The sequence below is a fragment of the Corylus avellana genome, chromosome 1 (genome assembly GCF_965113065.1).
Source record: "Corylus avellana chromosome 1, dhCorAvel1.hap1.2, whole genome shotgun sequence".
In the NCBI taxonomy this organism is placed as follows: Eukaryota; Viridiplantae; Streptophyta; class Magnoliopsida; order Fagales; family Betulaceae; genus Corylus; species Corylus avellana.
In genome coordinates, this window is record NC_142490.1 from 15,070,418 (window position 1) to 15,082,354 (window position 11,937).

General features: G+C 36.8%; 3 protein-coding genes across 4 annotated transcripts; 2 read left to right on the forward strand and 1 right to left on the reverse strand.

Moving 5' to 3' along the window:
* The first annotated feature begins 628 nt into the window (after window positions 1-628).
* On the forward strand, window positions 629-3,835 carry LOC132172522 (putative protein phosphatase 2C 49). 2 transcript variants are annotated; one of them, XM_059584038.2, is made up of 5 exons: window positions 629-819; window positions 2,033-2,230; window positions 2,313-2,545; window positions 3,004-3,579; window positions 3,674-3,835. In XM_059584038.2, exons 1-4 carry the CDS (start codon window positions 742-744, stop codon window positions 3,575-3,577), a joined length of 1,083 nt encoding a protein of 360 aa, XP_059440021.1. In that variant the 5' UTR covers window positions 629-741; the 3' UTR covers window positions 3,578-3,579; window positions 3,674-3,835. The 2 variants fall into 2 exon arrangements, with proteins under 2 accessions (XP_059440021.1, XP_059440020.1); XM_059584037.2 differs by having other exon boundaries at window positions 3,004-3,835.
* Window positions 3,836-4,412: 577 nt separating this feature from the next.
* Window positions 4,413-7,870, reverse strand: LOC132171059 (Polyketide cyclase / dehydrase and lipid transport protein). The gene is made up of 7 exons (XM_059582269.2): window positions 7,522-7,870; window positions 6,840-6,939; window positions 6,289-6,384; window positions 6,111-6,163; window positions 5,217-5,265; window positions 4,942-4,989; window positions 4,413-4,642 (listed from the first exon to the last, which is right to left on the reverse strand). Exons 1-7 carry the CDS (start codon window positions 7,764-7,766, stop codon window positions 4,550-4,552), a joined length of 684 nt encoding a protein of 227 aa, XP_059438252.1. The 5' UTR covers window positions 7,767-7,870; the 3' UTR covers window positions 4,413-4,549.
* A 2,528-nt stretch (window positions 7,871-10,398) lies between these two features.
* LOC132172700 (short-chain dehydrogenase reductase 3b-like) lies at window positions 10,399-11,397 on the forward strand. Its single transcript, XM_059584253.2, has 2 exons — window positions 10,399-10,443; window positions 10,533-11,397. Exons 1-2 carry the CDS (start codon window positions 10,430-10,432, stop codon window positions 11,305-11,307), a joined length of 789 nt encoding a protein of 262 aa, XP_059440236.2. The 5' UTR covers window positions 10,399-10,429; the 3' UTR covers window positions 11,308-11,397.
* The last annotated feature ends 540 nt before the right edge of the window (window positions 11,398-11,937 follow it).

The following is an 11,937-nucleotide window of genomic DNA, read 5'->3' on the forward strand; positions in this document are numbered from 1 at the left end:
AAATATGAGTACATAAGATTATATAGGTATCTTATAATTCAATCAATTTAATTCAATAGATCAGACCCATCAAATAACTTATTAATTTTATAAGTAATGTTTGAAATCTTTCTTGTATCTTGTAAAAGTCAAATTTTTATCCGTTTAAGAATAATGTGACTTTTAAAATCATCACTGAGTTTATTATCGATTATTAAAAAAATGAATTATAGAATTACTCTAATTTTCTATGGAGCTCAAAAATTCTATTGTCGATTATTAAAAAAATGAATTATAGAATTACTCTAATTTTCTATGGAGCTCAAAAATTCTATTGTCAAAAATTCGTTCTATACCCTCTTTCATATATTCGAAAAGTCAACATTCCAGCTAATTACGTGAAGGGCGTTTATGCCATTTCAATAGAATCGTACGAAGCTCACGCAGTCACGCGTCCCGGCGTCCGTCAAGCGAAGCCCTCATTGCGTGTTCACGGAATTGTTCCACGTATCTACACGGCCCGTAAACCCACACGTGTCATCATATAAACAACTTTACCGGTAGCCACCGGTCAACCGTTGTCCTCTAGCTGACTTCTATAAAAGTATCAGTTCAACTGCTCTTTCTCGCTTAAAGAGCCAAAGAGAAAGTCGGGGAAAACTCTCAAGAAAGTCCGAGAAAAAGAAAACTCAAAAGATATCTTTCTTTCTTCTTTGTTTGAGCTGTTTGCGAGGTGTTTGTTCTGGTAAATGATATTGGACAATGGTTGCTGAAGCCGAGATTGTGTGCCAACAGAGCGTGCCTTTGTTGGATGTTCAGCGTATATCAAGCTCTCAAACGGTGAGGCTTTCTGATCAGCTTGTTTCACCTGATTTTTTGTTTCTTTGGTGTTGTACTTGGTAATTGGCTAATGGGTTTGTGCTTCTTTTGTATATCAAGCTAAGATTTTAGTTGTTTTTTTTTTTTGTTTTAGGACTTATTTTGTGTTGGATTTAGTGCTTAGATATTGAATTTAGATTTTTTTTTTTTTTTTGAGGATTATGTGGTGTATCATGTATGTATAGGTTTTTAGATTGATATTGCTCTTAAATTCATAATGAGAAGAAAGCACAACCCTCTGCAGAAAAATTGTAATTGGGTATTTAGCTGGATTAAGTTCATGTTTTAGATACTCTATACGATCTTGCATAGTTTCTTTAAATTATAGTATAGTTTTTCTTTGGTATTATAGTTTTATGTTGTTCTCTCAATAGTAATGAGGTTGAAGCTGAAAATAGGCTCTAGATTTTTCCTATTGATCCGTAGCTGAAAAGTTTCACTTTTAATAGATTCTTTCAAGGGTTAAAGGTAATTATATTATTAAAAGTTTTCCAAGATCTAGATTCATAAAAAATGAAAGAGAAATTTGAGACTATGAGGTTGTGAAAGTCTTTATAGTCTACATGGGAGTCTAAATCTAGGGGATTTGCATGGTATCTTAATAACGTTTAATTACAAGCATGCTTACCCTAATAATGATGAATTGAATAACAAACTGTGAATAATATAACACATTGGAAAGCAGACCTCTATGGGGTTTTACAGCGAAAAAAATGAACCAGTTAGTAAAATTTGCTAATTCTTACACACAGAACACGATGTAGGGATGTGTACCAAGTGGTGACAAGTGTTTACCAACCTTATAGTTCGTAATGGTCGATAACTGCCTACTAAATTCACTCGGTTTACTTTCAGTTGTTAGTAAACCGCCTATTAAGCGACGATATATGTTAGTAATACAACAAAGAATTTGAGGTATGTGGTTAAGCTATCCTTTGTGTTTTGATGGTTGTTGGACATTCAAGGTTTGTGTTAGGAACGTAGAATTATACATCCCTAAGAAGTGCAAGCGGGGCAGATTCCATATGCTCTTCTGGGTGCAGAAGATTTTAATCATTAATATCAGCATGAGCATTGGTATTATTAATGGCGATAGTATTAGTAGATAGTTTCAACATTGTAATATTTAGCCTTCAAGGGGGAGATTTGACATCCAATTAATTTCTATTTACAGGATATTAAACCAGTAGACAAAATTCCAGATGCTGCTCTTGAATCTTCCATCCTGCAATTTGTGCCCTGCATCCGTTCTGGTAGCTTCTCTGACATTGGTCCTCGAAGATACATGGAAGATGAGCATATATGTATAGATGACCTATCCTCACACTTGGGGCCATCTTTTAAGTTTCCCAAACCAAGTGCTTTTTATGGGGTAATGAACTATCGAGATCTTAAATTTGATAGTTGTGCTGCTTTCTTATGTAAAACTGACTGGTCCTATATATATTACATAGGTATTTGATGGTCATGGAGGATCTGAGGCAGCAGCTTATATAAAAAAAAATTTACTCAGACTCGTTTTTGATGTCAACTTCCCCCAAACATCTGAAGTTGATGATGTCTACTTAGAAGGAGTTGAGAACTCACTCCGAAAAGCATTTCTTCTGGCTGACCAAGCCTTAGCAGATGACTGCAGTGTCAGCAGCTCCTCAGGGACGACGGCTATTACTGCTCTGGTATTTGGAAGGTACAATCATGCTTTAGAATTTTGTTTTTCCATGGCAAAGCATTGTTTCAATTGCATGATATTGGTTCCCTGGGATCATTTTATGCCATTTTACTTTGTCTAGTGTAATTGCTTTGATCAAATCTAGTTTCTTATGTGTGATTAGTAGAATATTCATGTTTGATTTAGAATATGCTTATTTGGGAATATCAGTGTTGGTTATTGCATCCCTCTCTCCTGTTTTATGTTTACTTGAACCAGCAAAGTGTTGCACTATTCCTGATTTCCTCAACCTGCATTTTGCGGCTAATGTTGGCTTATACTGTCTCTTATTGTGCCTTTCTCAAACTAACAAATATGTGGTAGCTAAATAAGAATTTTCCAATTCCTATATATATATGTATCCTTTAGTTCAATCCTCTGCGTAGTTGTTTCAGCATTATTTGCTCTGTTGCTGACTGATGTCTTTTCTCTTCCAGGTTTCTCATGGTTGCCAACGCTGGTGATTGTAGGGCAGTTCTCTGCCGGAAAGGTGAGGCATTCGATATGTCTGAAGACCACAGGCCTATTTATCCATCAGAAAAGAGGCGGGTTGAAGAATTAGGTGGGTACATCAATGATGACGGGTATCTCAATGGTGTTTTATCAGTTAGTCGAGCATTGGGGGACTGGGATATGAAGTTCCCTGGTTCTCCTTCGCCTCTCATTGCGGAGCCAGAGTTCCGGCAGATGTTTCTGACCGAGGATGATGAGTTCCTCATCATAGGGTGTGATGGAATTTGGGATAAAATGTCAAGTCAGGAGGCAGTTAGCCTTGTTCGTCGTGGGCTGCGGCGGCATGATGACCCAGAGAAGTGTGCGAGGGACCTTGTCATGGAAGCCTTGCGTCTCAACACATTTGACAACCTCACTGTGATTATTGTATGCTTCTCTTCTCTGGATCACTGGGAGCCATCACCAGCTCGGCAAAGGAGGTTGAGGTGCTTTAGACTGTCTGCAGAGGCCCTTTATAGCTTGAGGAGGAGCATGATGGATGGCAGTGCCAGCAACTGAATGTATATAAAATTTGTCAAATAAAATCTCCCTTCTTTTGTGTAGTCTAATATAATCATTCCAGAAGACAATAAATACTGTTTTTGGCTGCTTCAGGTAGGTGGGAGAAAAAGCAGCTAGCAGTTTTGTAGGTGCTGATTATTCAGCTTGAATGGTGTGCTACCCTGGGCTGATGTACATAACCATTGCAGGTGGATGGTGGTGGTGTAGAGATGTTGTATATTGATACATTACATGTTCAAAGTCATTATCTATTCTTTTTGTAACAATCGTGCAGCCTATTCTTGATCCCTGAAATAAATTCGTAATCAAATCAAGCAAAAACAACAGGTGTCTTGACCTAGTAGTAACACACGTTCTTGCTTTGTATAAACAATCCCTCCTCTGCAAAATCCCATATGTAAAAGAAGTGTACGCCAAACATTACTCAAGGGTAATCCCCCACTTGGGAAAAGTTTTCCTAGATCATTTAATGGAGATCACTTCATGTTCTCTATCATTAGAAGCTGCAAAATGTGTGATGTCAAAGTGGTGCCATTCTTAAATGGTTCAAAGGCTTAAGCATGATAAAGATCTGAAGCAATTTTGTTATCCAAAGTGAAAGAGGCCATATTAGATTCACCTGCCCGATTAGGTCTCAGGCAGCTCATCTGCTTGTTTGGGCAGATTGGCCACATAAGAATTATTTCGTATTTGGGATCTGAATTGCTAGACAACAAATTGCTAAAAATCCAAATTCGCTTAAACATGCACTAGTCCCAATCAATATTATGCAGGAACATTTGGTAGTACCAACAAATGGAAAGGCCATGTATATGATCAAAATCGATCAGAGTTGACCCTACAAAATTATAAAGTGTTTTTTATTTCTTTACAAAGTACGCATTACAATTGGATGCGGTAGAAACACGCAATTTCACCTTGAAAGAATTAGTGACAACTGTTTTTGAGTTTTGGTTGCCATTTATACCATCAGCTAGTTAAGTCTGCTTCGTAGGTTTTTGCAAATGATGCAAACTTATCCAAACCACGTCGAAGTAAGCCTTCAAGAAAAGGTTGTAGTGCCTGAACAATTTTAACATCACAAAAAGAAAAATGATGGGTCACTTCATGCTACTTGAAAATAAAAGAAAAGTCACACACAGAATCCTTTCTTGTCTTTAAAGAAAAAGAAAAAGGGAAAAGAAGAAGGAATTTTGAGGCATTTGCTCCCAGAATTTTTCTCACTTCTACCCTTTCCTTTTACCAATCAAAACAACAAACAAGTTTTCTTATACTGGTTCATGTTTGTTCAGGTGGCTAATCTGAGGAGTTCCAGCTTAAAGCAATTCAGTAAGATAGAAAATAAGAGCCAGAAAGCTTACTGATGCCACAGGAACTAAAATTTCAGGAACTTCATATGACACTGTCAGCTGAAAATAACAAATACCAGATAATTGTAAGGGCATAAGTGAAAGCTGAGCCATAAAAGACTAGGAGGAACATTTATCTAATTTTAATTTGATGGCTGATATATCCCCACGAATTCATCGAACCGTGGGCAGTAAAATTGATGAGAAAAGGGCAAGAGGGACATTCATAATACTGTAAAAATAATGGCAAAATAACAAATTAAACGTTGTAGAAAAAGCAGCCTCACTTCTACTACGCATGATGCAGGACCTTTTGGATAAAATCGAACAGCACCTCTGCCATGGGAAAATTCAGTCTATCAAGATTCAGATATTAACTTAAATGGTATAACAAATTATACGTTGTATATCATACCAAACAACATCAGCACTCAATTTATTTTTTCATGAACTGAAGGGAACTTAGACACGGGCAAGCCCAGTGGAAGTGAATATGGTTATGAAACATACGTGCAGTAGTATTTTCTAAACGCCGGTGCAAGTTTGCAAGAAATGTCAAAATTAAATGCTAAATGGCTGAAAAAGGCTTTCATGATGGTTCTAAGAAGTTGCAATTTCGACTCTTTCATTTTATTCTGCTTAACAGCATAAGCAAAAGCAACAGTTGTCTCCCAAGCAAAGCCCAAACAAATTGAGGCTGTTTGGCACCAGGTGCAGGGGAGTCAACTTGTTACCAACCAACTAAACATACATACACATACAGATGCACCAAAAGGTGATGCAACTCTAGGAAAGCATGGAGGGTTTAACTAAAAGTATCAATAAAAGCATTTCATTGACAATTTCACTTAAGATTTAGAGAAATTAAACTAAAACGTTGTTATGTAAATACTAAGCACTACAAGGAAACTAGCCCAGAAAATGCCAATGTACTGAGGCATCGTCCAGAAGCTTGACTACCATTAAGATCCCATGTGTACTCATTTTCATTGTTTACTTTCCAAATTATTTTCAGCATTTTATGAATGAAGTTTCTCTCTCTCTCCTCTTCTTTATTTTTCTTCTTATGCCATGATCTGCTTCACCTAGTAAAGCCTTGGAAGACATGCACCATTAATATTGAACAGAAAGGTAACCAACACATACCCTTCCCAATACTATATTACTGTTTCTCTTGTTACCTGTTAGCAAGACCTTCCAGAGATCTCCAGTGGATTTTCTGATTTGGGATAGGCTGCAAAAATTTATCATAACAGGACTCAAAAAGCACACATAGTAAGAACATATTCATATATATGAGGGAAAAATAATGGGGAATATAGGAAGAATTTAAGGAAAATGCTAGGCTTACATCCCTACCTGCATATTTCGGGCAAGCCATGAGAACTCAATATCACGACCAAATGCTTCATACTTCAGCGACCAACGTGATAAGTCAGGCTTGTCTTCCAATATCTGGTAGGAGAATTAAAAATCAAGTTGTCTCACATGCACAATTTTGAAGCTGATCAGCTATGTGAGACTCAAGACTCAATAATGTCATTGCACTGATACACTCTTTAGGCGATACAACGCCATGGTTTCAAACTTAATAACAAACAGAACCCATGCCATAAAATGCCCTGCAGTTATGGATACTATGAAAAGCAGAACCATTTCTACCTTGTAACATTTGTCAGACTTAATAATTTAGTGAATGTTTGTCTAATTAAGCTGGGCTTTAAAACTGAGTTAAGTGTCTGATAATATTAGAATCAGTTGTACAAGAAAGAACTATACATCTACTATAACCCTTACAAAGCAAACTTTGCTTTTGATCAAGCAAGTAAAACAGTTAGATTAGGGCAATCCAAATTCAAACGTTACAGTCAAAGTTATCTAAAGAGCTATTTTGTGCTATCTAGCGGCACCTTTACAGATGAAATAAAAGGCATCCAACGGGGAATGGCTTCACGATCAGAGTAACAGGCATAGGCAACGGAAACAGGCACATCAAGTTCCATCTTGACCCTGCATTTGGTCACATTTTCTAGTTAATAGTAGTAACTAGTAAGCTGGTAGATTAGGTTCAATTGGCAGCCTAGGCATGCTGAAAGCTGACTCTAAGGACTTGTATAAAAACACATTGCATCATAAAAGGAATCAACATGGCAGAACTTCTTCGCATCAAAATTAAATATGATGTGCAGAAATCACTATCATTGTTATGCAAAAGAAGATACATCGAGTGGAGAACATTAGCCAATGGATACCGCGTTTCCACCTATCCTCTTTAACTCTAAACAAGTGATGCAGCTCTGCAATTACTAGATGGAAATTATGCACAATAGTTAAAGAAAATGAAAATGTCATCTCTGAGATGAAATGCATATTGGGTATTAACCCATTGCGCGAATCTGCTACATAACAGATCCAATTAATGAATCAAATAAATTGATCACCAAATTCATATGGAGCCCTTCGAAAACCTCGTACTTTATGGTTGCATATAACCCATTCAAAGTTTATGAATCTGGGTAATATTAACACAACAAAATACGTTGAAAAACAAATAAGAAGACTACAAATTTTTCAGAAAGAGAGAGTTTTTACGTGGAATCCTGCCATTGCATGACAGGGGAAAAGGGCTTGGAGCCTTTGAGGCTTCGCTTGGAAAACCCATGTGGGATTTTGAATAAGATAGATGGTGGCCTCAAAGAATGGAAGCTTCTCCAACTAGGTGTGGCTACGGAGCTAAAGAGGAAAACATTTCTGGGTCTTGTTCTTGATGAGAAGTGGCAAAGACCCAAAGAATTTGGGCCTGAAACAACATAGGATGATACTGCGGTTGCAGACATGGTCAGTTATTTTAGCAGAAAAACCAGCGGAGGCGGCGACTGATTGACCGTCAAAAATCACCTCCACAACACATAAGCCACAGAAGAGTGTATTGGACAGATTTCCCAGGCTGTGGAATAGTACTGTTGCCGTGATGCTATTCTACATCAGCTTGTACGATATAGATATGACAGACCAATCAAGTCCATACCACGTGAATCTTTGTGTGCAAAATGCATGCTTATTTGCGAAAAAAGGAAGTAGGATTCTTCCAAGGCATTCTTATGGATAATCTTAAATTTCAGTTTCGTTCATTTGAGGCTATCACTCAAAAATGAAAACTTTACTAAATTCAATTCTACTTTGGATGCGTTTTGAATTGCGATTTTATAAAAATAATTTGTGTTTTTAAAAGTATCGTAAAATGTAAGGCATTTAACATTGTACTTTTAAAAGCACTTAATCTTAAATAGGAAAGGAAAAAAAAAAAAAACGCGATTTCTATAAGCATAGTAGGGGGTGGTTATTTAAAAAACATAAATTTAAACTAAAATCACGATTTCGCATAACAAATATTTGATAAAAAAAATGAAAAAAAAAAATTTAACATGTTTTTCCAAACGCTTTTACGATTTTAAAAAGTAAAGATTTGAAAAACGAAATCTTTAAAAACGCAATTTTTAAAATCGTACTTATTGAAACCACAATCTCAAACGAACCTTTGGCAAGTAAGCGATGTTAAACTTAGATGGATCTACCCCATCATCATTCATGAGGTAGATCCATGAATGATGAATATAAAGTTTTCCATGAATCATCATATGAGTTTCTTTATAGACCACGACTGGCCACCTACTTCATGTAGGCTACTCATCTTCCTTTAATATGAGACCAAAATATTACATAATTTTTATATCTGTCATTCATCTTTTATTTTAAACTCACACTTAAAAAGAGGTGCTAATTAAAATATTAATTAAATTAATTATTTTTTATTGGTATGAACCAAATTTATCAGAGGAGTATAAGAATATTTTATATTCAGCCATATTCAACAAAATTTTAAAACTAGGCAAATTTCAGCAAAGTATTTGCCTACAAAGAAGGCCCAAGACATTGTTGTCAAATCAAAATGTGATACAATCGGGCACTAACTCGAGCACCACAACCTATGAAACCTAGACCTACTAGTATTATAGTCTACCAAAGAGTGATGAGTGTGGAAGATCGGGCTTGCATTGGATCCTATACAAGGTGGCCTTGAAAAAACATCTTATTTCTTCTTTTTTTTTTTTCTTTTTTTTTTTTTTTAAAGATGAAAAAACATTAATATTTTGTATTTTGAGAAATGTGTTAGTAGTAGGAATCATGCATGAAAACCCATTTGGCTAACTGATTTTTTAAACTAGTTTTTAGCGTTTGAGAAGCGAAAAGAGATGTAGAGAAGTTTACCAAACATGTCTTAAAGTTTGAGAGGGCGCTCGTCTCCTCCTTTTCATTGACGTTATTTTCTGTATGTACTTGACTCCTTGCGAAAATAATTCGAATGAGGAAAATGGCTCCTTCCTTCCTTTTTTTTAAGTTCTTGGACTTTAAGGTTATGTTTGGCAAAAGAGTAGACTTAAGAAGTAGGTCGGAACTGTAGCAGATTTAATTGATGTGAGAGAAAAAAGTAAGAATGTTTTGTATAAAAAAGTGAAAAATTTTGTTTTGTAGTGATTTTTTTTATTTGAATGGTAATAAAAAGTGATTAATGTGATGTAAAATGTAAGAATGTTGAGGTTGATTTAGAAAAGAATTTTTTAAGATTTTGGGTCAAGTTCGACCCACTCATTTGCCAAACACATCCTAAACATCTCTTTTTACATTTTTAAAGGCCTTCTTCTTAAAATTATTCTACTACAATATTTGAATACAGAATTAAGTTAGATTGATAAATGAGAAGAAAAAGAAAAAGTCATGCCCGTTAGATTTCCTACTGTATACACATACATTAAATTATTACACTAGTATTCCTTGCTAGCTAATTAACCTAAATAATATCCCTATCAACAATTGCAACGGCGTGGGCTGTGGCTGGCTAATGGGATCGTGCTAACATGGAACTCATGGAAGAGTTGAGAAGAATAAATAATTTAAATCAAGCAAACACTCGAGTCAGAGCAATTAATTTATACACAGACTTGCGTAAATTGCTGTACACTCTTACTCCAATTATACATTATGATCAATTCTATAATATCTATATCAACAGTTGACTTGGATCAATGTGGATGGGCCCTCTCTATAACTTCATTTCCTAATCTTTTTTCTTTCATCAAAACCAAAGATATTAAAATAGTAATTATACGGGATCGATAACCTTACACGTTTGCCATTCATTAAGACTAGGTTAATATAGCAGTGTCCATCAATTTTTAATTTTTTTTTAGAAAGAACAATAAGCATTGTCTCTTCATTAAAAACAAAAGTAATACTACGTACTATACCCTCATTTTACTAGGTGTTAATGTGACGGTGTCTATCGGTCGTATCACTAAAAAAAACATACGGGTTTGTTACATGTGTCATTGTTGAGCTGAGCAGCATTGTAAATCTTATAAATGTACATGACAAAAGTTAATATAAGCAGCAGATCCAAGAGGCTTATTTGGAAGTTTGAGAAAAGAAAACAGAGCAACCAATGTCTAAGCCAAGGTAAGGTTTTCTTTCTTTGACCAACTTTAGATCTGCCTCTGCACATACAGACATGTTTAACATGATCGTTTATTCTCAATAATCCACAGGTTAGAGGGTAAGGTGGCCCTCATCACTGGTGCAGCAAGCGGAATTGGTGAGGAGGCAGCCAGATTATTTGCAGAGAATGGAGCTTTTGTTGTTGCTGTTGACATTCAAGACGAATTGGGTAATGGAATTGCTGCATCAATTGGTGCAGAGAGGATTACTTATCGCCATTGCGATGTAAGAGACGAGAAGCAAGTTGAGGAAACGGTGAGTTACACCTTGGAGAAATACGGCAGCCTGGATATCTTGTTCAGCAATGCCGGAGTCATGGGCCCATTGACAACCATCCTAGAGCTTGACATCGACGGTCTTGACAGCACCATGGCGACAAACGTTCGTGGAGTGGCTGCGACAATCAAGCACGCGGCTCGAGCCATGGTGGGGAGAAACATACGCGGATCCATCATCTGCACTACAAGCGTGGCATCCTCGATCGGCGGAAGTGGCCCCCATGCATACACGACATCGAAACATGCTCTTGTCGGCCTAGTCCGGTCGGCCTGCAGCGAGCTTGGGGCTTATGGGATTAGAGTCAACTGCATTTCGCCGTTTGGAATCGCCACGCCGCTTTCGTGTAAGGCTTACAATCTGCAGCCAGGTGAGGTGGAAGCTAATTGTTGTGCGGCAGCCAACCTGAAGGGGATTACGTTGAAGGCAAAGCATGTTGCAGAGGCTGCTCTGTTTCTTGCTTCTGATGAATCCGCTTACATCAGTGGGCATAACATGGCTGTCGATGGAGGTTTCACGGTTGTTAATAACAGTCCGGCGGTTGTCTAAGAATTAATGCTACTGGGTTTGAATTCACGAGCTACCCAATATTTTATGGTTGATTGGCTTCTTTGTAAAATTGAAATGGATTTTACTTTTTTGAAGTCAAACCTTGTTACCAGCACTTCCCATGTGCATTTTCCTTGTAATCGGCAATGTTGTTATCTTTTTTCCATTTTCCATTTCATAAATCCATCAATCTTGTCTACCTAGCTATGTATTTCATCATGTCATGTCATGTATCATGATCAATCATATATTTTTTTCGTTCGAATTTAGACTCCGTGCAATGAGGTTGTCCTATTATCTTATAACGTTCGACCTTATGTAAGAGATTGGTCGGACGCTACTTACTCCGACACATTCTCAGACAGGCTACAGTTCATTACACGGAATCCGATCATTTTCTATCCCCTAAAAAATTAAAGAAAAAGTTGGGGCCTTTTCTAAGGAAGGGTGGGTTGGGGAGTATATGTTTTGCATCTTGGAAGAAATTCTTGCTAGATGGTTTGGAAGTATTTATAAATTGTCAACTTGATGGTGACTTATTAAATATGAATTATATACTCTTTGGACTTTGCCCACTTGAAACTCAGTTGTGAATACCGCGCCAGTGTGGTAAAATGTTCCTAAGCAATC

Excerpts from the sequence above, each read along its gene's own strand:
- LOC132171059 (XM_059582269.2), bottom strand. The coding sequence starts at position 7,766 with ATGTCTGCAACCGCAGTATCATCCTATGTTGTTTCAGGCCCAAATTCT. Across the intron at positions 6,164-6,288 it reads GGCTTGCCCGAAATATGCAG|CCTATCCCAAATCAGAAAAT; the intron begins GTAGGGATGTAA and ends AAATTTTTGCAG. Across the intron at positions 4,990-5,216 it reads CTGCATCATGCGTAGTAGAA|CTGACAGTGTCATATGAAGT; the intron begins GTGAGGCTGCTT and ends TGTTATTTTCAG.
- LOC132172522 (XM_059584037.2), top strand. The coding sequence starts at position 742 with ATGGTTGCTGAAGCCGAGATTGTGTGCCAACAGAGCGTGCCTTTGTTG. Across the intron at positions 820-2,032 it reads GTATATCAAGCTCTCAAACG|GATATTAAACCAGTAGACAA; the intron begins GTGAGGCTTTCT and ends TTCTATTTACAG. Across the intron at positions 2,546-3,003 it reads ACTGCTCTGGTATTTGGAAG|GTTTCTCATGGTTGCCAACG; the intron begins GTACAATCATGC and ends TTTCTCTTCCAG.